Source organism: Aphis gossypii, chromosome 3 (assembly GCF_020184175.1).
Source record: "Aphis gossypii isolate Hap1 chromosome 3, ASM2018417v2, whole genome shotgun sequence".
Lineage (NCBI taxonomy): Eukaryota > Metazoa > Arthropoda > Insecta > Hemiptera > Aphididae > Aphis > Aphis gossypii.
This window is the reverse complement of record NC_065532.1, coordinates 642,458-668,949: the sequence shown is the minus strand read 5'-3', so window position 1 is coordinate 668,949 and position 26,492 is coordinate 642,458. Positions and strand designations below refer to the sequence as shown.

General features: G+C 34.2%; 4 protein-coding genes and 2 pseudogenes across 4 annotated transcripts; 3 read left to right on the top strand and 3 right to left on the bottom strand.

Annotated features, from left to right (window-relative positions):
* The first annotated feature begins 2,003 nt into the window (after positions 1 to 2,003).
* Positions 2,004 to 3,274, top strand: LOC126550745 (zinc finger BED domain-containing protein 5-like). Its single transcript, XM_050202813.1, has 2 exons — positions 2,004 to 2,460; positions 2,781 to 3,274. Exons 1-2 carry the CDS (start codon positions 2,004 to 2,006, stop codon positions 3,272 to 3,274), a joined length of 951 nt encoding a protein of 316 aa, XP_050058770.1.
* Positions 3,275 to 10,642: 7,368 nt separating this feature from the next.
* On the bottom strand, positions 10,643 to 12,846 carry LOC126550742 (uncharacterized). Its single transcript, XM_050202811.1, has 3 exons — positions 11,518 to 12,846; positions 11,223 to 11,448; positions 10,643 to 11,169 (listed from the first exon to the last, which is right to left on the bottom strand). The coding sequence occupies exons 1-3, from the start codon at positions 12,844 to 12,846 to the stop codon at positions 10,643 to 10,645; spliced, it is 2,082 nt and encodes a 693-aa protein (XP_050058768.1).
* A 4,452-nt stretch (positions 12,847 to 17,298) lies between these two features.
* LOC126550741 (uncharacterized) lies at positions 17,299 to 17,991 on the top strand. Its single transcript, XM_050202810.1, has one exon. The coding sequence runs from the start codon at positions 17,299 to 17,301 to the stop codon at positions 17,989 to 17,991; it is 693 nt and encodes a 230-aa protein (XP_050058767.1).
* A 22-nt stretch (positions 17,992 to 18,013) lies between these two features.
* LOC126550740 (uncharacterized) lies at positions 18,014 to 18,595 on the top strand. The gene has a single exon (XM_050202809.1). The coding sequence runs from the start codon at positions 18,014 to 18,016 to the stop codon at positions 18,593 to 18,595; it is 582 nt and encodes a 193-aa protein (XP_050058766.1).
* Positions 18,596 to 22,069: 3,474 nt separating this feature from the next.
* On the bottom strand, positions 22,070 to 23,932 carry LOC126551182 (uncharacterized; annotated as a pseudogene).
* LOC126550739 (uncharacterized) lies at positions 23,930 to 26,262 on the bottom strand (annotated as a pseudogene).
* Between the last annotated feature and the right edge of the window lie 230 nt (positions 26,263 to 26,492).

The window sequence follows — 26,492 nt, the reverse complement described above, 5'->3', positions numbered from 1 at the left end:
TTTGGAAGATTTACTTAATTAAATCTACCTATAAAAAGTATTTCCCAATTCATATTAATAATATTATACGACATATTATTAATGATCATTCAGGCTTTACACTTTTATAACCTAGGTTACAGTGGTTTTTAAATTAAAATACAATTTTTTTCATTTTTTAATCATGAACAGTTATCGTTTATCTCGTTCCGATTTGGGTTCTACGAGCTCAGTGAATGAATCGTCAGATATATTTAAAAAATATAAAAAATACAGAGAAATTAGCAAAGAAATGCTTTCTGAAAATGAAAAGTTAAAACAGGTAACTTATATAGAAATAAACAATTTTCTTACTAGTTTATTAAAAAAAAACAATTATCATAAGTCATAAACATATCTTTTGAACAAATGTTTAACAATTTAATTAATGTACTCAATTTTAAAGTTCCAATCATAAAAAAATATAGTTTTACTTTTAGGCAAAATTAAATTTAAGCAGTAAATATGAGCTGGAGGTTTTAAAGGTTTCCAATTTAGAGACGCTTAATAGTCAGTTGTTAGAGGATGTAGCGAAATTTAAAACTTCTATGGTAAGTAAAATTAATTGAAATAAAACCACAATTTTACAAATAAATTATACTTAATTTGTTATGTCATTATACTGCTTGTATACATATGATCAATATATTTGCAAGCTTTAAACAAAATTATAGGAAAATCAAAAAAAAGATTTTGACATAAATACAAAAGCTCTTCAAGGTATAGTGGATGAAGAGCATAACAAAAGGCAAGAAACAAAAAAAGAACTAACTTTGTCGAAAGAGATGAACTCATCTATAGGAAAGGAGATAATGGCATTAACATTGAAAACGGTAATGTAACAAATAATATAATAATAATAATACTGGTGGAAGCGATTAACACTTCCATTTTTTACAATGCATGCATGATGCATAATATTACAATTTTGAGTATACAAAAACAATTTGTTACTATACTAAAATAAATTAAAACTGATAAATAATACATATGTTTACATATAATAAGTGGCGTAGGTATCTAATTAAAAAAAAAAAAAAAAAAAAAAAAAAAAAAAATAATTTAAAATTTCAGTTTGGAGGGGACAATGTATTTTTGGATATAAAATGTACATTATTTTATTTTATAAAACGTATAATAATAACAAACTACTAAAATATTTACAAACAAAGAAGTAATTATAAAACGGTTAATATTTTTATAGCAAGAACTTCAACTTAATAAAAAAACTAACGAGAAAATGCTAAATGAGATTATACACCATACAGTGGCAGTTGATAAAAAAGTAGACATAAACCTATATCTATTTAATGATTCTTTAAATAAAATATGATAAATTATTCACAACTGATTTTTCTTCTAGTGTGAATCATGGTGGTGCCCTAAGCACTCGGATTTGGTAACGATTCATAAGAAGATGGTTATAGAAACTTTTAACGATAAAAAGGAGATCGATTTGGCACTAAAACACCAAAATTATTGGTGTAGAGACAATGAAGTAAATAAGAAAGAATTGATAACACTATAATATTTATTTACTAAGTTATTAACTAATATTTTTTTAGATCAAATGTTGTGTGTTTGACCGTAAGACGGGAAAAGATAAACATTCTGCCCCCCCCTGATTAATACCAAAAAAAGGTCAACGAAAACAAGGACCAACAGACAAACTGGGAGAGCGAAACAATGTCTTTCGTTATTTCTGACGATGAAGGTGAAGAAAAAGATCTTTGGCACCTGCAAAACTTAAACGACACCTCGAAACCAACCATCCAAATTTGATGAATAAGGAAATGGGCTATTTTAAAAAACGTAAAGAAGAACATAATAGCAGCTTGTCTGCCTTACACAAATACGCGAAAAACGACAGTGAAAATGCAACAGAAGCATAATTTATTTTGAGTTACAGCATTACTCGTGCTGGTAAACCACATACAATTGCTGAGTCTCTAATTAAACCATGTATGACTGAAATAGTTCGATGCATGATTGGAGAAGAGGCTGCTAAGAAAGTTGCAACTGTTCAATGCTCCAACAACACTATATGTGATCGGATACATAAAATATCGGACCATATTGAAGATCAACTAATAAACAGGTTGAAAAGTTGTAACATGTTTGCTATTCAACTTGACGAAAGTACTGACGTTGCTGGACTTTCAATACTGCTTGTTTTCGTGAGGTATATTTTTGAAACATCTATCGAAGAAGATTTATTGCTTTGTACTCCTTTGTATACAAATACCACAGGTGAAGAAATTTTTAAAGTCATCGATAGTTATATGAATAAACATCAGGTTGATTGGGTTAAATGTATCGATGTATGTAGTGATGGAGCTGCAGCTATGGTTGGAAAAATTAAAGGAACCGTGACAAGAATAAAAAATGTAGCACCAAAATGTCACAGTTGTCATTGCGTTTTACATCGCCACGCTCTTATTAGTAAGAAAATGCCATTGGAGTTAAAAGAAGTTTTTAATGAGGCTGTATGTATTGTAAACTATATTAAGAGTCGTCCACTCCAGTCTAGACTTTTTAAAAAAGTATGTGAAGAAATCACATACTATGATGTAGTCAGCATTATTCACTTCTGCTTCACACTGAAGTCAGATGGCTTTCAAGAGGAAAGGTTTTAAGTAGGTTGTTCGAACTGCGCGATGTTTTAAAGATTTTTTTTTCAGGACAAAATCTATCTATATCTATGAGTTATTTCGAGTTATTACATGATGAGCAATGGCTTATAAAATTTGCTTATCTCGCAGACATATTCAGTAAACTGAATGAAGTTAACAAGTCTTTGCAAGGAAAAACAATAACAACATTCGTGGTCAGAGACAAAAATATAGCATTTAGAAACAAACTTAACTTTTGGATATCATGTGTAAATGAGAAAAATTGTGAATGCTTTCCTCTCTTGATGGATTTTTTAAAGGAAAACGAATTGCAACTAACAACTAATATTAAAAAAATTTTTATCGAACATTTGGAAAACCTCGAAAAATCATTGTCTCAGTATTTTCTTGCTACTAATAATAACGTTGATTGGATACAAAATCCTTTTGTGAACCAAAAAAAAAACCCTGCAATGTTATCCATGCTCGAATATGAGCAGTTAATTGAAATAAAAAGCATGTCATATTTAAAACAGAAATTTGAATCTGGATCTTTAAACGAATTTTGGATTGAACTTAAGGACGAGTACCCATCTCTAGTTGAAAAAGCTATTTTTACTCTATTACCGTTTGTAACAACCTAACGTTGTGAAGCTGGTTTTTCCTCTTATGCGTGTACAATAAATAAATACAGAAATAGATTGAAAGCCGCTCCAGACCTACGAATTCAAATTTCAGATATAAAACTTAATTTTAAAAATATTGTAAATCAAACAATGAAACAGTTCCATTCTTGGTGGATTAGTTGAAATTGAAGAAAGCCCATTATGTATTTGTATTGTAACATCCTTAATGAAAAGAGCTCATGGATTGCCATTTTCAAAAGACATTGTGTGTTTGTAGATTCAAGTAGTTCATGTGTGACTTTTTTTTTGGCTCATCTAAAGTTGGTGGTATACCCCTTGCAGTCATTATTCATAAATATTTAACCAAAGAAAGTTATGTTCAAACATTTTTATTATTTCAAAAATTGTTGGGTAACATTGGATTTTATGGGCAAAAATATCCATTAGTATTCATGACCGATGACAGCTGTGTTGAGCGTCAAGCATTACAACAAGTGTTCCCCAAATCCACATTACTACTTTGTGCATTTCATGTATGTCAAGCACTTTGGAGATGGTTATGGGACACAAAACAAAAAATAAATCAATTTGAGAGACAATCCTTAATGACGATCCTTAATGAAGAATTGTGTGCCCATCCAAATAAACTTTTTGCTGACCATATGATTAAATTGAAAAACAGAATTAAAGAGAGGGCCATTTGTTATCGAAAAGATTTAAATATTCATGGACAAAATACAAATAACATTTTTGAGTCATCAATACGAATTTTTAAAGATATTGTACTGGAACGATGCAAAGCATTCAATTCAGCAGCTCTAGTTGATTTTGTGTTCGAAGTGCTTGAAAATTATCATCCACATCGACTCATTAAATTTGTTTCCTATCGTGTGGCAAAACCTACCTTAGAATATCAATCATTTTGTAAAAAAGCGAAAAATCTTTAAGTTACTTCTGTTAATGAAAGTATATTTCATGTACATTCTTCATTAGACAACCAACTTGTGTATACAGTTAATTTTAAAAATGATTATCATTATTAACCTAACCTTTTTTTTTTTTCGGGTTGAACCGGGTGCAACCGGGAGGGGACCGCTTTCGCATTACTTCCTCCCGGCCACTATCGTTTATTTGGAAAATCAAATTAAGGACGATAAATAACAAAGTTACAAAAGTTATAAAAACTCCAAATTACAAAATAATCAATAAATGCATACGGCTTATAATAATAAATGTACATGATAAACGGACAAACCGAAACTGTCTTTTGCTGGACTACGAACTATGCTTCACCGGCTGCTGCGGCTCCTTGTCGAACACACTCTTCTTGTTCCTTTGCTGACAGGAGATTTTCTACAAGTCTGTAAAGCAACCTTAGGTCCTCCATGGCCTCGTCTATTTCCGCTGTCTTCTCCTCCAGAGCGTGGGGAAGATCCTCGTCCACTGGACCACAGATTATCTTCGATAGGGTTGACACCGTAAGCCTGCCCCCGATCCTTTCTGACAATTCTGCACGGTAAGCTTCCCAGTAGGGGTATTCCAGGATTTTGTGTTCCGTCGTGTCGATGGCGATTCCGCAATGAATGCACAAGGGGCTGGCCGCCCTGCCCATGCGATTCAGGTAATGCTGGAGACAGCTGTGACCGGATAGTACCTGGCTAATACGATAGGTTAACGGCACCCTTGGTAAATTTTTGTTCACCAATCTACGAATGTCTGGAATCAGTCTTTTGATCCACATGCCCTTGGTAGAGTAAAGTCATCTCCGCTGCCAGAGGTCCAAATGGATGGACCTTTCCCTTCTCCTTATCGAAGCCCTAGATGTCGGGCCCTGCCCAGGTTGTGGTGGATTGCTGAAGCTCGTTCTCAGAGCTAGAAGGTCCACCGGTGGCATGCTCGCTAGAACCAGTGCTGCCTCGTCCGACACCGTCATATAAGCCCTGATGACCCTGAGGGCAATTAGCCGCTGGGCCCTCACCAGTAGCTTTACCGTTCGTGCCGATGCTAGAACCGTGTCCCCCCAGACGGGGGCAGCGTATAGCAGTTGGCTCTCGACCACAAATGCCAGCAGTCTTCGCTTCCATTGTCCTGGTCCCTCGAGGCTGGGCATTAGCCTGCTCAGAGCCGTTGCCGACGTGATGGCCTTTTTTGCAATGGTACGGACGTGTGCAGCAAAGGTCAACCTGGTATCAAGTCTGACTCCGAGGTATCTAATGTCGTCCTTGATTGAGATGGTGTGACCGCCTATTCTCAGGCGGGGAGAAGTGTAAGCCAGTCTTTTCGCCATCATTCGCTCTGGTGATGCGCAAGTTCTAGCCCGTGACCCGACATCCACCTGTCTATGTCTTCCAGAGCCCGGTTCATACGCTCCTCCAGTTGTTGCGGAGTCGCCGCCCTTCCTACGACCGCCAGATTGTCGGCGAAGCCCACCAGTTGAATACCAGAGGGGACGACGAGGTTCAGGAGGCTATCGTAGGCGATGTTCCAAAGGGTGGGCCCCAACACCGACCTCTGAGGGACACCGCACGACACGGGCCTCTCCACCAGTTCCTCTCTCACCAGCAAACTTCTATCTGACAGCCAAGACCGCAGGATACGGACCAGATATTCGGGAGTGTTTTTCATCCTCGACGCTTCATCTATGATCAGCCACCCCAGGGCGCGTTCCTCACGTCCAAAGTGACCAGGACACACAATTCCCTGCGGTGGCCCAGACAGGCGGCCGCCCGCCTGGCGACCGTCAGGACACACTCCACGGCGGTCTCCGTGCCGATGCCCCTTCTAAAGCCAAACTGGTTAGGTGCTCTGTAGATGCCGCCCCGAGCGTCCAGATGATCCTCCACACGCTGCAAAATCAGCCTCTCCAGAAGCTTCCCCGGAGTGTTTAGCAGACATATCGGGCAAAAACTGGAAGGGGAGTCGATCGGTTTGCCTGCCCCCTTGTGCAGGAGTACCAACTTCGCCTGTTTCCACTGCTGCGGGAAGTGGCTTTTAGGCAATTGTTGTATACCTGTAACACCGCTTTTGGACGCATTTTGGCCAGCTACTTAAGATCCTCGTTGGGTACGCCTGAAGGCCTGCCAACTTTCCCAGCGGTAAGCCTCGCGCAGGCCTTTTGGAACTCCGTCAACTCGAACAATGGGATGGACATTTCGTAAGAAAGTGTATCCACTTCCAGATCAAAATCTTCGAACAGATTAGCTACGTAGGCCGGAGGAGCAAGATCCCAGTCGGTTATCGGGGCGGCCGGAAAGAGTTGGTCGGCGATAGTTGCTTCCTTAACCTAACCTAAGGGGTCCCTTTTCCTTACCGACCATCCGGGATGAGCGTTGGTTGGCGTTGCCGTTTCCACGTGGGTTGGTCGTGACTCTTGGACGTCCACGGAAAAGGCAAGGTAATGATGGTCGCTTAGCGAGTTTTCGGGCAGCACACGCCACTCCGTGACCACTGCGCCTCTTGCGAACGTAAAATCGATAATAGAAGTAGCATCGCCCTTGATGAAGGTGGGGGATGAGCCCCTGTTTGCCAGTACTAGCACCAGGCTCCACGCGAGGTCCGAGAGGAGTGACCCTCTCGGGGTGGTATCGCGTGACCCCCAATCGGTGCTCCACGCGTTGAAGTCCCCGCACACTACGATTTTTTCTTCGCCGCGCGACCTTATGTCTTCGCCCAGGTCATCCAAAAAGGCAGAAAATTCGGTCAGGGACGACCCTGGCCTCTAATAACAGCTGTAGACGAAGATGCCGCCAATCCGCATCCACGCGTACCCAACGCCTGAGCCTTTGTCAGTAAAGGTGTACCCGGAGCGGTTTGAAGTTCCCACCGCCGCTTTCCTGTTGAGACTGAAGATCCATTTGTCGGTGTCCCCGTGTTTAGCGAATGGTTCGCTGACGCAAAGGACGTCGGCATCCACATCTACAGCGGTCTGGGCGAGCAGTTGTTCCTCCGCCCAGTTACCACTGAGGTTAACTTGGAGGAAGCTAACCATCGCGGGGAACAATCGGACCCGACGTCAGCTTCCTCGCCACCAGTGGCGTAACGATAGGGTGGCATGACGGGCAATGGGCCACGGGCCCACGACTCTAGAGGGCCCTTCAAGAAAAAAAATGTACATTCAAAAACAAATCACCATTAGTGAAATTATAAATACGATTCTGTTTAAATATATATATATTATATATATATATATATATATATATTTTAAAATATGTATATTCGTGTAAAATAAAATAAATTTAATAACTGATCACGATTATATTTATAGATTATTTTATTTACCAGTCCGTCGATATTGTGGATATTAATATTATTATACATATAATGATATTGTTATTTGTAGAATGGAAATAACAATGAAGCGTATGGCAATCGCTTGTCTTTGAAACCCAACGTAACATTTATATTTTATATTTAGATATTAGATTAGATTCGAACTATTCTAGGAAAAAGTGACCGTCGCGATCGTTTAGTCGTTGTTACTCGATATTCTTTCAATTTATATTTTATTTTGTTATTAGTCAATGACGTGTCGTTAATCGTAGACCGATTTTTTTTTTGCCTTCTGCTGTGAATCAGTGATTCGTATTCGTTTGGTATTGTAATCAATCATGTCGAAAAAAATGCCTAGTGGGTATGAAAAGCGTAAGAAAAAAACGGAAGAGAAAAAAAATTATTAAAATTGCCTAAAATTAGTAGTTTTTTTTCTAATACCACTCCTCGTGAAAATAAAAGTGAAATAATAATTAAAAGTGTTAATACCGAGGTTAATAGTGAACAAAGTGTTGAACTTAGTTCTGTAGATTGTGAAAAAAGTGAAGTATCCGCCCCAGAAATGTTGTCATCCTGTTCATATTATAAAGGTACGAATCAAAATAAATCTTTTGATATTGTTTTTAAAAATATTATTGAAACTTCTTCTGATCCGACGGATATTGGACATTTTAAAGAAATCGTTTTAGATGCTCAAACTAAACGGTTCATAATTGAAAATGGACATAGTAGACCTAAAGCTAAAGGGCCTTTCGCTAAAAATTCAGACTGTAGATCTTTTTCTGAAAAGTATTATTTTACAGTGTCTAAATCTGGTTTAAAAATCGAACGTTCGTGGCTATGTTATTCGACTATACTTCAAAAAGCGTATTGTAGGTCATGCTGGCTATTTGGTGATCGCACATCCACTGGCTTCCAAAAAATTTGGACTACAGGTTATTGTGATTGGAAACATATAGTAGATGGCATTAAAAGACACGAGCAATCACACGTTCACTACATTTCTTGTTTAGTATATGAAAAATGGTTTTTAAATAAAACATTAAACGAAGAACTAGAACAGAGTATAAAAAAAGAAAAATTATTTTGGCGTCAGGTTTTAGAGAGAATTTTAAATATTACTCTTACATTAGCTATGCGAAGTTTACCTTTTCGCGGCCACAGAGAAAAGCTCGGTAGTGGAAAAGGAGAAAACGGCAATTTTATTTGTTTTATTGAGTTACTTGCAAAATACGACCCAGTACTAGAAAAAGTTGTCAATCAGGGTAATATTAAAGTAAACTACTGTAGCCCTAAAATTCAAAATGAACTAATACAGTTAATTTCAAATAAAGTAAAAAACGAGTTAATACTTAATATTAAAGAAGCTCCTTTTTTTCCATTATAATTGATACAACGCAAGATATTTCAAAAGTTGATCAGTTAAGTGAAATTTATCGTTATTGTGTTATAGAAAAAGATGAATACGGAAACCCAAAAAATGTATGTGTTAAGGAAATTTTTTTAGCATTTCATGAAGTTGTTGATCAATCTGCCTCTTCTCTTTCTGAACTAATATTACAGAATATTGAAAAAAGGGATTATCTATTGCCAAGTGCCGTGGTCAGGGCTATGACGGGGCTGCCAATATGAGTGGTATGTATAATGGCCTACAAAAAAGAATTAAAGACATTGAGCCAAGCGCAGCTTATGTCCATTGCTCTGCTCATAATTTAAATTTAGTTGTCAATGACGCTGTGAAAGAAATAACAGAAATGGAAATCTTTTTTGATGTTGTTCAACGAGTTTTTGTTTTTTTTGGACATAGTATAGTAAGATGGCGTATATTATCAGATTTAATTAAGGAATCGAACAGTCAAAATGGATTATTAATAAAAAAACTTAATCCCACAAGATGGGCTGGTCGTTATGAAGCAGTTTTTGCGCTTAAAATTAGATTTGTTGAAATTCAAAAAGCTTTAACAAAAGTTATACTTTGCAGCTCTAAGTTAGATGAGAAAAATGAAGCTGAAGGATTAAAAAACAAATTGAAAATTATAATTTTATTTGCACTTTAGTTTTTCAATGTAAAATTTTACAAATTATAAACCTAACTTCTAAAATTCTCCAGTCAAAGTCAGTTGATTTAGATAATGCATCCAATTCATTAAAAAACTGTTATGAACAATTAAAAGAATATAGATGTAATTTTAATGATCTCTTGGAAGAAGCAAATATAGTTGCTAAAAGTTGGTCTATCTCTACAGAGTTTCAAAACAAACGTCGTAAAGTTGTAAAAAAATATTTCGATGAACTATGTACTGATATGCGTTTAACTTGTCCAGAAAGCTTATTTCGTGTAACTATTTTTAATAGAGCGTTGGATATATTAATAAATCAAATAAGTAAACGTTTTTCAAGTTTTCATGAATTAATGCTAAATTTCACATGTTTACAACCATCTTTTCTTACATCAGCAACAGATTTAGAGCTTTTAAATGAAGCTACGAAGTTGGTAAACAAATATGATAAAGACATATCAAAAACATTTACAAGTGAAATTTTAGCTGTAAGATCAACTCTTAAAAATCAAATAAGTCAACTTAATTCAACTAGAGATCTTGCTCAACTTTTAATGGTGAAAAACATTCTTTAACAGCTAGTTCCCAGAAGTATGTACTGCTCTTTTATTATTTTTGACAATTCCTGTTACATCTGCAAGCGCGGAACGGTCATTTTCGAAACTAAAAATTATTAAAGGATATTTAAGGAGCACAATGATGCAAGATCGTTTAAGTGGCCTGGCATTAATTTCAATCGAACAAGAAACAGCCCGAGAAGTTGACTTTGAAAATTTAATCGATATGTTTGCCGAAGAAAAAGCAAGAAAGAAGAAATTTTGAATATTTAAATTTTGTATTGCTTTGTATATATTTTTTAAACCAAAAAATGTTTAATAAAATTTTACTATAAAAATAATATTACACTAAACATGTTTTTTTTATTATTTGTAACCTTAAAGGGTAGAATTTTATAGGTGGTTAGTTTTTGTAAGCTATTCCTCATATCTCTTTCTTCCAAATTTATAAAACTAAGGGCCCGATTGGATTATTTTGCCACGGGCATTAAAAGTTCTGGTTACGCCACTGCTCGACACACACGAGCTGGAACCAGGCTTGTGAGGTACCTTGGTGAAACCTGCCAAGTCGCATTAGGATCGGCCGCTAACTTTCGTTCGAGTGATTCGAATCGTTTGACGGCCATATCGCGCGATCGGATAAAAGTGCTATCGGTCACGGGTGTGCGGAATGGTAACGGCACGGAAAATCGACCTGATGCTAGTCGCACACATTTGTCGCGAAAAATTGTCTCACAACGCCCGTCGTCAGTAAATGTTTCTGGGGCGGCCTCCGGTTCCTCATTGCTCCAAAATCGATACATCAACCCCTCTAATGAGACATTAAGAGAAACAGGTAATGAGCGATATGGCCCCGGCTCACAGTCAGACACTGAGCCCATCAGGATCCACCCGAAAATAGAGCTGAAAGCAGCTGGGAGCCCTTCATCGACTACGATTTTTCGCCCATCCATTATCGTCGCATATACATCCCCTCCCACAAATAAATCGACCGGTGCTTTAATATGGAATAGCGGGTCTGCTAACGCTAAATTAGAAAAATGTTTGTGTATATCACGTGGTAACCGCGCGGCACATCACCCGTAATGGATGGTAACTCCCATGCATTCACAACTACCTCGGACTCTTGCGCATAACGCGGCTGCACAACACATTCGACGCGGCCTTGGGCATTTGTAACCGGTACACCCGATAAACCTGTGACCGGCGTGATCCACCGTTCGCGCCGTAGGCCTAATCGCTCGACACTAGCGCTGGTTATCACACTAATTTCGGATGCGCAATCAATGAGTGTGCGCATCGTTTGCTACAATTCAACCCGATTGCGAATATGTATTAATGCAGTCCCTAACAATACCAATGGGGACGCATTTACGCGTTGCGGCGATGCAGAAGCACACAATACTGTTTCAGATGACGACGGGCCACTGTTCTCGTGGGAGATATTTGCGGGGGGATGTAGGAGATGATGATGCCGTCGCGAACAATCCTGACACCGCGCCTTAGAATTACATTTTGGAGCCCAATGCTCGTTACTGAAACAATTAAAACACAATCCCTTTTCGCGTGTCCACCGCAAACGTTCATCTCCGCTCCATCCTTTAAATCTAACGCATGAACTCAAATTATGTGTGTCATTGCAGCATGGGCAACTCTGACTACACGACGTATTTGATTTGGACGTAACTAGAATGGTGGGGTGAGAGAAAGTCGACTTTCCCGCCCGGTCTCCCCCACGCTGAAACTGGCCGGAATGGTGCGAAAGTTTTAATTGCGTTGCTGACGTGGGTTTTGTGCGCGGTTCGCCTACAATTTCCAAGACTGCAACTCGCTGTTGTAAGAATTCCATCAACTTTTCAATCGAAGGATAATCGGATTTGGTATTTGTCTCGAATAGTTTTCGGGTCGACATCGGAAGACACCGAAACGCGACCGAAAACAATATAAATGAACCCATATTCGGAATTTTTAATGCGTCGAGCAAGGAAATACCCTCACTAAATAGGCACATAAAATTATTTAGCTCCGTGAGAGATTCTTGCGTGACAGGCGACGCACGTAATAGTTTGTCTACTAACGACGTAGCGACCAAGCGCGGACGATTGAATCGGTTAGATAATGTCGACCAAACTAACGCGTAATTTTCCGCACACACCGTTATTCCGCGTACTGCATCAGCTGCGGGACCCTTTAAACACCCAATTAAATAGTGTAATTTATCCGTGGCACATAGATTGGCACGTTGATCGACTAATGCCACGAATAAGTCGCGAAATGACGGCCAGTAGCGAAAATCACCGTCAAATTGAGGTAGCGGAATATCCGGGAGCCGCGATAGTGGCTTTGGTGTGTCTTTATCTATTAACGAAGACACGGAATGCTCGCCGTCGCCTTGGGATGCGGTTTTTTTATTGATATACGACATGTCAATTACGTCCGCCCCCTTTGGTGTTAATTTTACTGCAACCGCTTTGGACACATTAATTAACCCCCGCACTTCTGTCGGTAGTTCCGGTGAGTAGTCATCAGTCTTGTCGAGAGAGACTAAATATTCTAGAACCGATTCGTCTTCAGACTTAAATTGAGCCCACAAACCATCTAAATCCGTTGCAGACATTAAAAACGCGGGAACGATATCACTTTCTGTGAGCGTTTTCAATCGGATTAACCGATCCAACCGCTGCTGTTCCTCGGTTGACACCATATCATCTAAAATAAATGTAGATTACGATTCGATAATACTTAAATGCCGCTAGGATCCACAACGCCGAAACGCCTGTAGCTACACGAAGCAACGACAACAGTCGGCTGTTATAATAAATATAATGTACCTATATAATATGAAAGGCCATATAATCAGTAACTATTACCGATGATAATGATTACGCCAATTACCTGCAATAATAATAATAGACTGGCTCTGAGAGTTGAACACTGAACACTCCTAATCACCCGGCTAATCAGTGGAGAATATTGGGAAACACCACAATACCTATCTAACACCCCCCCACCAGGCCCCCCGTTGAGGTCGACGAAACCACGCTCTGCTACCAAATGTTTTAGCACGCAATAAGTGCTGTCGGTGACAACACTTCTACCACGTACTGACGTATGGGGAAGGAAAGGTGACCATAAATATCTCCCAGCTGAATCGCTATTATATTATAAAAGGAACTCCGTAATTAAAATATGCGTCCCACATTTAAAAATATAATAATTAACCGAACAATATAATATATAGACAATAAATTAAGTGTCATAAACGTGGGTGCCCATAAGATAATACTAACATCAATAATTTTACAGCAATAAATAAAAAAAAAAACTACTAAGCAATACAAATAATACAATAATAATAGTAACAACGACACCGCTCAAGCTCCGCTTTATGGTCCGGAATGCTGGAACAACCGAATAAGTACGATCACCGGTCGGACCGGGGGGGGGGGGGGGGGGGGCAGACGTTACCCATACGGTGTACACGGACGACTCGAATATAATAATTCTAATATCTTGTATGTGCATACGAACGTCACGAACGCACACCACGGCGACGCGAGTATAATAAATATATATTGTGTATGTGCACACGAGCGCATACAAAACACGTGGTTTGACATCCAGTACCTGCACACGTCATGCACGGCCACACGGGACAATGCCGAACAACGAAAATAAGCGTATCCGAATCAGGAACGCAATGTCCGAAATATCGGGCGAGGACCAACTCAAAATAGGTCACTCGACGGCGGCCCTCGTGATCCCAACGAAACACAATGCAAACGGGACGGTGAGACGATGCACCATATCTGTTGCGCGGTCAACCGTCGGAAAAGAACAATAACGCCGCAAATTGGCAGCGGTCGGCGAGCCAGACGTCGCGGTATCACGATATCCCGAGGCGGCCGTGAAAGATAACCGTAAAGTTCGCACTTGCAAACGCAACTATTTCGTAACTAATTCGCACTTAAACGATCTTGCATCATTGTGCTCCTTAAATATCCTTTAATAATTTTTAGTTTCGAAAATGACCGTTCCGCGCTTGCAGATGTAACAGGAATTGTCAAAAATAATAAAAGAGCAGTACATACTTCTGGGAAACTAGCTGTTAAAGAATGATTTTTCACCATTAAAAGTTGAGCAAGATCTCTAGTTGAATTAAGTTGACTTATTTGATTTTTAAGAGTTGATTACAGCTAAAATTTCACTTGTAAATGTTTTGATATGTCTTTATCATATTTGTTTACCAACTTCGTAGCTTCATTTAAAAGCTCTAAATCTGTTGCTGATGTAAGAAAAGATGGTTGTAAACATGTGAAATTTAGCATTAATTCATGAAAACTTGAAAAACGTTTACTTATTTGATTTATTAATATATCCAACGCTCTATTAAAAATAGTTACACGAAATAAGCTTTCTTATTCCGTCCTTTCATCGTCCTTAATTTCTTTTATACTATACATTCTACTTAAAGCATCTACGTTCGAATTTTGTACTCCCGGTTTATATTTTATTTCGTAATCGTATTCCTCAAGCTGTATGCGCCATATAGCTAACTTTGATAAAGGATCTTTTAAATTAAATAACCAAGATAGTGGTCTATGGTCAGTGAGTATTACAAATTTTTTACTGTAGAGATAAGGTCTAAATTGTTTAACCCCGTATACGATCGCTAAATATTCTAGTTCAGTAGTTGAGTAATTCATTTCACTTTTATTCAAAGTTGTAGATGCGTACGCTATTGGTAGGTCGCTACTTATCGTTCCTTGGATAGTATAGCTCCTAGAGCCTTACCACTAGCGTCGGTTGTAAGTATAAATTGTTTCGTAAAATCTGGATATTGTAAAATCGGTTCTGCACAGAGTGCGTTTTTTAATTTGTCGAAAGCTACCTGACAATTTTCGTCCCAATTAAATTTAACATCCTTTTTTAATAAGTGTGTCATTGGTTTAGCTAACATACTATATCCCTGTATAAATTTCCTGTAGTACCCCGATAAACCTAAAAATGATTTTATTTGCTTTACAGTTTTAGGCACCGGAAATTCTAATACTGATGCTATCTTTTTCGGATCTGGTGTTATTCCGTGTTCCGAAATTATGAGTCCCAAAAATAAACATTCGCGTTTTAGAAATTCGCATTTATCTGGTTGTATTTTTAAATTATGGGTACTTAGACGTTCGAATACGTCTATCAGCTTATTGTTGTGATCGCTTAAATTTTTCGCAAAAATAATAATATCGTCTAAATATACTAAACATTTAATGCCTATTATTCCCGACAATACGTTATTCATTAATCGCTGAAATGTAGCGGGACTTGTTTTCATTCCCATAGTCATACGTTTAAAATGATAATAACCTTGACCGGTCGAAAATGCTGTCATTTCGCGAGATCCCTTCGCTAAAGGTATTTGATAAAAACCATTTGCTAAGTCTAAAATGGTAAAAAGCTGACATTGCCCTAATTGATCTAATATTTCCGTAATGTTAGGTAACGGATGAAATTCATTTAAAGTTACTTCGTTAAGTGCCCTAAAATCAATTACTATTCGAAATTTATCTTTACCAGATGAATCTGATTTCTTTTTTACTAACAACAAAGGTGCATTAAAAGGTGACATAGATCGTTCTATGATATCGTTTTGTTCCATTTTAACTAATTGTTGTTCAATTTCCTTTTGTTGTGCTTGTGGCAATTTATACGGTCTTTTTTATATCGGTGGCTGATTAGCGGGTAATCTTATTAAATGTTCCGCGGCGTTAGTAAATGTTAAATAATTGTTTTCCAAATGAAATACATCAGAAAAATGTTCGCATACTTATAATATTGTTTTACGTTCCTCGTTATTTAAATGGTCACTACGTATTAAACTTTTTATTTTATTTACGCGATCGTTATTATCATTTACTACATATTTCGTGTAATTTATATTCTATGTCATTGTCGTATAATATTTTATTCAATTGGTCCTCATAAATGTTTTGTGGTAATTCAGAAATATTCAGTATACTTATCACCGTGTTTCCATTTTTTACCGTGTTTATTATATTAACGCAATATACGTCCTGTATTAATTCTTGTTTCTGTATTAAATTATTTTTATATTCCATTATCGTGTTGTACCCGTCCGGGTTGTTCCGTTCGAACGTTGTTTTTCGGTACCTAGTGTGAGGTTCAGATTTTTTAGAGAAAGTACAATAAACAGTTATAAGAATGTTTATACTAATATAATTTTAAAATGAGTCGAAACATTTAGTTCAATGTACAATAAGTTAATGGTTATCGAGACGGCGTACAGTTTTAAGAGTGCTGGATCGACTGACTGCGGCTCGCTCGCGGATGTCGCGTAGCTACAATATTCTCAGAGCCGCCTACACATTAAGCGTTATCGACAGACTACAATAATATACTCTTATATTTAATACAAAAGACTTATACTATATACTAATAGCTAATGCGTACATAACACCCCCCGGGTTAGACGGAAGATCATGGCCCTATGTTTAAAGAATTATTTTTGGTGATGATTTTCCTTCATATAGAGCTAGTTCGAGTTCTATGTTGGGTGGGTCCGTCGAACTCGGTTGGTTTACATGTTTTACTTTACATTTATATACTATTATTATGCTTAAGATAGATATTATGATTAGCAGTGTACAGATTCAAATTATAAAATTAAAATTTACGAGATTGACTAATTATTTGTGTAATTCTGCGTGACAATTTCATATCCTTCGTAATTTTCGAAAATAGATTCTGAAGGTATTAAATTGTTTATATTAAGAGCTTTGTGAGTGTAGTGAATTATAGTTATGTTCGGTACAATATCTGAGTCTATGTCAGAGTATTGATCAGTTTGACGCTGATAATGATTTCTTATCAATTATTCCTTATCTTCAACTGGATGTCCAAAAAACCATTAACATTGATTGAAATATTTTGAATTATTTAATTAATTATTAACTGTTTATTTAATTTTTTTAATAATTTCCTTCAAATGCCGATTTTGTGTGCTGTGTACGGGTGTGTTAAGAAGTCTAATAAAAGTAAAACTAATGTTTGTTCAGATTTAAAATCTAAAATGTTAACACAGTGATCGGCATGGCTTACATCATTGAAAAGAAGTGATGTACTTGATAGTCAACTAAATAGTATGCGGATTTGCTCAATACATTTTAAAGGTGGTAAACCGGCTAAATGCTATGATGAAAAAAATCCAGATTGGATTCCTACTATAAAAATGGGTTATAATACTAATACCAGCAAAGCTAGTACACCTAAATTAGAAAGATATCATCGGGCAAATAAGAGATTGAAATTGAAACCAACTTCATTATTTGATGATAATCCTTCAAGTGAAGTCGGTCCAGTTGATCCACGTAATAATATGAATATTGAAGAACCTATTGTTATTTCTAGTGATAATCAACATATAGATAATATGGAAACTGGTACTTCTTGCAACACAGATTTAAAAATGGCTGATATAAAAGAATTGTTGCAACTAAAAACCAAATTCACCAAATTGCAAAATGATCTTAACTTTTATAATTTGTCTGAAAAGTCCTTTGATGGACGTGAAAAAATATTCACTTATTATACTGGTCTAGAATCAATAGCAGTTTTCAATTTAATTTTGAATTATATTAAACCAGGACTGACTTCTAAAAACCCAAGAATTTCTGAATTCCAAAAACTGTTGTTGTGCTTAATGAGATTGAGATTGAACTTGCCATTAACAGATATAGGTTTTAGATTCAACATTTCTTGTTCAACTGCATCACTTATATTTCGTAAAGTCATATTTATTAGAACACATGTTCAAAAAGTTAATTTATTGGCCTGAGAGAGAAGCTTTGCGTAGTACAATGCCTAGGTCTTTTTTTAAAACTTTCGGAAACAATGTTGCTGTAATAATTGACTGCTTTGAAATAGGTATAGAAAAACCGTCAAGTTTAAAAGCAAAAGCTCAAACATGGTCAAGTTATAAAAACAAAAATACAGTTAAATATTTGATTGCGATAACTCCTCAAGGAGTAATATCATTTATATCTCAAGGTTGGGGTGGGAGAACCAGTGACAAATATATAACTGAAAATTGCAATTTACTAAACAATTTATTACCTGGAGATGTGGTATTGGCTGATCGAGGGTTTACTATTAGTGAAAGTGTAGGGTTTCACTGTGCAACTTTAAAAACACCTGCATTTACCAAAGGTGTACCCCAGCTTCACCCATGCACCATTGAAGAAACACGAAAAATAGCTTCGTTACGAATTCACGTTGAACGTATTATAGGTTTGACTCGTTCAAAGTTTAAAATTTTGAACGGTCCTATTCAAATAACCACATTGAAAAATCAGAATGATGAAACATGTCTTTTAGATTCAATAGTTACTGTATGTTGTGCCTTAATTAATATGTGTAGCTCAGTGGTACCCTTGGATTAATTGTTTTAAATTTTTTGTATTTATCATAATTAATTTTATTATTTATTGTTATATAATATAATTATTTTTTTTATTTAATGCAATTTAATGTTTAGACAATATTTTTGAATTATAAATTTTAAAAGTAAATATAACTAGGTAGTAATAATATTGTTTATTTTAACTTAAATTTAATCATAATTCATATTCATATATTTTAATTACAAAAGGGACATTTCCACTGATTTTGTAGGTTTACGTGTGATTCCAAGACATTTGTAGTGATACCAAAGATTTGGACAACCCTCTTGAGTGCACATTATCATTTTTCCACCTACATTTTTTTTACAAGTACAATAATTATAACATAATCTATCTAGGCTGTCCTCCTCAATACTGGTTTGTTCAATGGGCCTATTGCTAAAATATCTGCCAAGTAATTCAGGTAATATTGCTTCATAAAGAAACCATTTGGACTTCGATAATATTTCCATGCATACTTCATTGTTAATGTATATACGTTCTATATGGTGTTCGTTTGGAGACCATACCACAAAATCTCCAAACTTCGCTTCACACAACAATAACTGCATTTGAATTTGATAAAAATACTGATGATTTTCTTTTAATTTTCTATTGCTCAAATAACTAAGACTTTCTAAATCTTTACTATGTGTTAGATTGTATGGACATTTAACCTCTAAACATCCTTTACCACGACAATCACAGTAAATTATTCCATTTGGACTGGCTCCAATGAATGAAAAATTTGGGTTGATGACTAGCCCACTATCTGTCACTGAAAAATTGATATGATCATTTTTTAACTTGTCTATATACATTTGCTTGCCATCAATTTCATGAATTTTACCCCATTCAGTTGCTTTATTTTTAAAAGAATTAGACAACGGATAACAAATTCATTTAATAAGGCTTATATTAGATTCATATGACTTGACAGAACAAACTTCCTTTACCTTTGAGGCAGTAATTCTACCACTCCTGTATAAAAACCATTCTTTAGAATTTGACCGAAGTTTGTTTCTTTTTCAATTTCATCACAGACTGATTTATTTAACCTAAAGTCAATTTTTGAACCGAGAGTAACAAGTTCTTCTCTATTAAGTTTAGCATTTTCATCTATATATATGTTTGTATAATATTTTGGAAATGCATTTGTCTTAAAATTTAAATTATATGGTGGAACCACCTTTAAAATAGCTGCATTGCTATTTACTGTTTGTAATTTGGATAAAAAGCTATGAAAAGTCTGATTATCATCAAGTGTCTTTGGTAAGTTTATAATAAAATCTGTATAAAATGTTTAGGTAGATTTTCCCCCTCAAGCTTTTTTTTTCTCTGCTGTACCAGTAAAAAAACACTGATTTTCAAAAACCATAATGTATGTTCTGCGCACTTTTGACTGCGGAGATTTTTAAAATTTAAGGTATAGTTTCCGCCTTAAACCAATTATTTTTTCCCCTGTTACACATAAAGTTTAAACAGTGTATACACTATTCAACACTATTTATTTCCCTTGTAAGTTAAACATTCAGGTTACACTGTAATTTCATTTTTAATACATTGTAGATAAAAGTCGTTTTATTTAATTCATTCCAGTTCAGACAGTTCAGTTAATATTCAACCATCGTTCAATCAGGTTCTGCTATTTTTAATCAAGTTTAATTCAGTCAAGTTTTTTTTTATTTTTTTTTATAAAAAAAAAATGAATTTTCAACAAATTAACAACAGTTTTTGTTCACTTGTTTCGTTAGTACGAAACAATGCATATCCAGAATTTACTACATTTATATCAAGATTGAAAACATTCAATTTATTTCCGTTGATTTCATCTCAAGATAAATACTCATTATCTGAAAGCGGTTTTATATATTCAGGGAAAAAAGATATTGTTGAATGTTTTTGCTGCGGTCTTATATTACATCGTTAGGAAAAAGAAGATAATCCATGGATTGAATACTCAAGATGGAATCCGAAATATGTTTTTGTATTATTATCAAAAGGAAATCAGTTTGTTAAAAATGTAGTAAAAAAATATGGTAAGATTATCGATATTTGTGATTATGATTGTGGATCTAGGTCATATGATACTGTTGTTTAGTTCATTTAATAAATATATTTTTTTAATTTTTTATATTTCAATAAAAAAAAAAAAAAAAATCTGAATTTAATAAACTTAAATGTGTTAATAACTTATTTAATACCTTGAGAACGTATAGCCTAGTGGGATAACGCGTCTAATTTAAATTTAATATGTTAATGATTTTTAAAAATTGTTTCAGGTTCTATCGAATTAGGTAGGTAAGTATATCTTTTATTGCTCATTTTGAAATTTATACATATATATATATACATAAGGGAAATAGTAAAATAATAAAAAAAAATGACAATAAAAGTAACCAGTAACGCTTAACATATTTACAAAAAAAAAAATAATAATAATACTGTGGATGTTGGTTTTGCGTTAAGAGGCCGTTCTGGTACCCGAAATTCGACCGTAAAAACATGCTTTCGTACTTCCCATTTTCCTCAGCTCTCGTTAGTCGTAGAAACATAATTTTTTCACCAAAATAATCCTGAGAAGTTCTTCTAGGTGACTGCGTTCCAGATTTTTAAATTTTTTTTTCAAACCGATAATATTTGCATTTGAAATTTTCATTTTTTTTCAAATTTTTGAAAAATTATATAAAATAGACAAAAATAGATATCAAAAAACTGGAACGTAGTTATCTAGAAGAACTTCTCAGGATTATTTTGGTGAAAAAATTATGTTTCTACGACAAACGAGAGCTGAGGAAAATGGGAAGTACGAAAGCATGTTTTTGTAAGAAATTTAGAAATTTACAGTCGTCATGTGCTGCTCTGCTTAGTATAGCGGCAGCGTTCGAGAACAACGTTCATACCACCACCCCGCGCACTATTGCAGCCATACCGCACCATAGGTCAAAACTGGTTTTCATATCGCGGCTGAGCCGCTCACTGTCTATAAATAATTATTATACACAATACGAAAACAATTAAATATTGATGACAGAATAATACAATATCTAAATCTTGTTTTATTTTTTTCATAGAACCGATATCGAATTTTATATTTCGTATATTATTATTTTTCTGCACATCATATTTTACATAAACTCACATAACACTTTTATAATTTGATTTGAATAATTCTTTTTTTAAGCTTAAAGAAAATTGTACTATAAAATTAATTTTATCAATGTTGAACATAAAAATAAAATATGAAATTTAAATCTATATAGGTGACGAAAATACCTTAGTACATACTATCCAGAATAAATTAAAACTACGTATTGAATAAATTAAAACTTACGTAATTAATGCATACTTAATTAATCATAATTTAATTACATAATTCGAAACTTATAATAATTTAAATAATAAGTGACTTAAATCCTTAATTATATAAGTGTTTATAGAAACTATAAAGCCAAATTTTGTATATATTATATTAATTTATTAGTATAAATACATCTATCACAGATAATTTATTTAATTATTGATTGATTATAATATATAAACTTATGTCCTATTGAAGCCAATTCAAGATATGAAAAAAATAATTACAGAACACAGATAGCATTAATATGCATTCAAAATTTTTTAAATTATTTATTGTATAATTATATTGACAAATGACAATCTATCTAGTTATTAATTAAATATAATTAGTATAATATTGTTACTTTAATATTTTTGATTTTTTTTTTTTTATATTTTCCAAAATATGTTCAGGGTCTATAATATCATCAACCAACAATCTTTTCCCGTACTGGGGATTGACAATTTCTGGAAGTAAGCATTCTGTATAAAAACTGAAAATAAAATTGTGTATTTATATATTTACATCGAAATCCAATTACTACATAAATCTAAAAATTCAAGTTAAATTACACTTTTAACTTTTCAATCATTTTTTCGCTCCAAAAAGAATCATCGAAACTAATTGTTTGAATTTCTATCCAATTTTCCGAATAAACAACAAAATAGCAAAAATTTCGTTTGGAGATTTTCATCTGTCCCTGAACTTGGTAGTAATAATTGTGATCTAATTTCAATTCCATTTTCCCGTTGTTACTAAGACGACAGAAGGATAACTGAAATTAAATAAGTATTGCAATAAGAACATTTTACATATTTTAATAATAAATAATTGTTTTACTACACACCTTTTTACTGTTTATAGCTTCTAAAAATGTCTTAGTGTCTTTACTCCAAATGGACATTTAATTTCAACAATAAAATCGCCATCGACAATACCGTCTATAGATATTAAAAAAAAAAATAATAAAAAATAAATAAATATTTCATTAAATTTTATTAAATTTCATTTATATTTTTGTAATTAGTACTTTAATATATTTTACCAGGAGAAGCAGCTAAATAAGGAAAATTTTCATCAATAATAAGTCCACATGGATTCACTTTAATTTTTAATGGTTTCCAATGCGATAGCGATAGCTTCTGGTTCAGTACTTTACCATAATTAGTCGCGTTTGAAGAAAACTTCCTATATAAAATGTCATAAACCGTGTTTTTGCATGATGTTGTTGTCGAAGTTTACACACGCGACCAAAATTCGAAGCTGTAAGCCGATTTCGACGTTCAACATGCCAAATTTGAGAATTGGCCTGGTCTCTTGTTTTTTCTTCGATGGCCGTTCGTTCTTCACTGTTCAACTGTAATGCATTTATGAAATCTTTTTTTGTTTTTTCTAATACTTCTTTTGAAATACCATCTTCTGGCAACGGTTCAGCTAAACCATAATCTTTATCCGGGCCATTATAATTCCTTTTTTCCGAATTTCCGGTAAAAAGAAGTTTTTTTGATTTTGGCCGACATCTTTTCTTTTCACTAGAAGCAAGCATTTTTTTTCCTATTTCTCCTAAAGAAAAAATATATATTTTGTGTAAATGATTCGTGTAAATAATATACGAATTATAACAATGTATACCTATTGGCTATTATAATATTATACTCGGTACACATTATATATTTATAGTAGTAGTAACATGTACTAGTACATAATAATATAATAATATAATACATATCATCAGTTTTAGTAAAAATAATAAGTGTAATTAATAATAATATCATTATCATTATATTATTTGAATATTAGGTATAACTATTTGTTTAGAATAATAATATATAAAAATGCCATACTAATATACTATTCACCTGGACTTATGTCATTGACTATATTTTTATGCATTAACCGAAGAAACTTTCCACCTGAGTTGCATGATATAACCGCAGCTTCAACTCGAGCATTATATGAATTTCTTTGAGAGTAATTTATTCGTTTACCCGCTAAATATTATTAATTACACTATTGAATTGTTCACACACGTTGTTGTCAACATTCATCAGTAAACTATCAACATTCGCTACTAAACGAGATATTATTTGGGATACTTCGCTCACAAGCCCTGATCTTTCGGCATCTTCGATCATATTTTTTTCATTTGCTTGTGGACCCTTACAAAAGTATGATTCACATCGATCATGGGCACCCAAAATGTGTCGAAAACTGTTATTTATATCTTGTCGTAATCCTTAAATAATGTATGTATGTAATGTTTAACACAATAATAATGTTAATTTATAATTTTATCAAAAATAAATAAATAAATAAATAAATAATAATTATAATAATTAACTTGCCTACTGATTTTTGATTGTCTGTTTGACCATGTAAGCTATTACGATATTCAATTGCCTTAGTTATTGAAAATCTAAATCGTAATATGTTTGATTTTATATGTTTTCTCAACGAAATCGGATACTTAGTATTTAACGTCAGAGCTACTAATTTTGTTCCATAATTTCGCAATAAATGGTTGCGACATTCTATTTTTATGACAGGTAGTCTAGGGCCATAAGGCATTATTTCAGCTAGTCTTTTTGTAACACTAGAATCTCCGTCTCCTAGACAATTTTTTTTCATATATTTATTAGGAATTAACTAAAATTATATAGTTGAAAAATATGCACGATTTAAAAACGTAGATAGTAGCTTACCTATTAGCTTATTGTATTTTAGACCATGCATTTGTATACTCTGTTTAAAACCGTCAGCAATACCATCAGCTTCCATACTTGTAGCACCCCTTTTCCAATTTAAAAAACATGTGTGTTCAGGTGGTTGTAATTTTTTATTTTTTGCTCTCTGGCAAATTATACAAAACCGATTTCTAATACCCACAAACAAAATTTTTTTTGATCTATAACCAATTATTGTTGCCTGAAATTAATAAATATTAAAATGTACACAATCGGTATATTTACATTTCTTACCACTCCAGATAATGCGTCATATTTAGTTTTGTAACTACGCTTAGACCATTGTCCATCTGCGACAACCGTACACATAGGAATTCCGTCAACATCTACTGTTCCAGCTTCTATTGCTAAACGACGTTCTTCGTCACCGGCGATTTTCATTTGTGCTTCTGCTACATCGTGAATTCTATTGTTAATAAATCCTTGAACTAATACAAAAGTACATGACGCCATACATGGAATATCCATTGTCGCGCACAATTCAGACAGTTGCGTAAATCCAATTCCAGCTGATATTGATCCGCTAACGGCGGCTTCGTTAATTGGTAAATAAGTTTCCGGTTTCGATTTTTCCGATTCAATAATCATAATAATATTACAAATATCGCATTTAAACTTAAAAGTTGATCTTAATCCATGTTTTTTTTCAGAAATAAACGTCATATTTAAAAATGAACAACCAAATGGTCCTTTGTGATTACTATTTTTAATTTGATAAAAAACGTAATTCATACCTACTATTCGTCTACCGGAGTTTTCATACTCAACATATTGATTACTAGATTTAGATTGTTCAGAAAAATCATGGCTGTATAAGGTTTCTTCAGTAATCAAATCATTAACTTCAGTGTCTTCCGATTTGGTTATTTTACTACTAAAAAATTAAATAAGCTATATATATTATATAAGATACCTAATTAAAAACTAATTAAAATTATAAAAAAAAATACATAGGCATATTTTTTTATATGATGCATTTGAAGTTATACTCTAAATTGGCTCCCTACATTTCGCCTATGCATTTAATCATTTAAAAAATGTATAATACATTAAAGATTTTAAGTTTACCTGATGGTTTCCCTTGACGAACATGGTGGTTGATTATCAACACCTAGGAAAAAGGGTTCTCCTACAGGTTCGATTACCTCAAAATTGTGCCTTGAATTAAAATAAAAATTAATTATTTATAAACTATTATTATTTGTTGGCATGGTCAAAATTATTGAAAGCAATTTTTTTTTTATATTTATTTAAATAAAAAAAATGTATAATATACATAAAAGATTTAAAGTTTACCTTATTATTTCCCTTGACGAACATGGTGGTTGATTATCAGCACCTAAAAACATGGGTTCCACAACAGGTTCGATTACTTCAGTATTGTCCCTTGAATTAAAATAAAATAATATAAGTTAGATTAAAATATATTCTTATTTAATTATTAAAAAAAATTATTTATGTTTTATTTAAATACTTGTTTTGTCTGCGAATACCAAAAAGGTCCCTCATTCGAGAACTCAGATTTTTTTTTTCGATAACTTCTTTGATTGATATCGATTTTTATTTTTCGATGGATCCATTTTACGTAAAAAAAAATATGATGAGCACGAAATGACAAAACGACAAAAGTATAATTGTTAGGAGTGCCTAAGTTATTGCATGGAACTTCCAAAGCACAGGCAGAAGCTATCTATCAATTATTGGTTGAATGGGGACTTAAAGATCGTGTAAAAGCCATGTGTTTTGACACTACAGCAACAAATACAGGTAAAAACATTATTTTGACATTTTATGTAATACTATCTATTTT

Excerpts from the sequence above, each read along its gene's own strand:
- LOC126550740 (XM_050202809.1), top strand. The coding sequence starts at position 18,014 with ATGCCTAGGTCTTTTTTTAAAACTTTCGGAAACAATGTTGCTGTAATA.
- LOC126550742 (XM_050202811.1), bottom strand. The coding sequence starts at position 12,846 with ATGGTGTCAACCGAGGAACAGCAGCGGTTGGATCGGTTAATCCGATTG. Across the intron at positions 11,449-11,517 it reads CTTCTGCATCGCCGCAACGC|CAAACGATGCGCACACTCAT; the intron begins GTAAATGCGTCC and ends GTTGAATTGTAG. Across the intron at positions 11,170-11,222 it reads GGAGTTACCATCCATTACGG|CGTTAGCAGACCCGCTATTC; the intron begins GTGATGTGCCGC and ends TTTCTAATTTAG.
- LOC126550745 (XM_050202813.1), top strand. The coding sequence starts at position 2,004 with ATGATTGGAGAAGAGGCTGCTAAGAAAGTTGCAACTGTTCAATGCTCC. Across the intron at positions 2,461-2,780 it reads ACATCGCCACGCTCTTATTA|ACATATTCAGTAAACTGAAT; the intron begins GTAAGAAAATGC and ends CTTATCTCGCAG.
- LOC126550741 (XM_050202810.1), top strand. The coding sequence starts at position 17,299 with ATGCGGATTTGCTCAATACATTTTAAAGGTGGTAAACCGGCTAAATGC.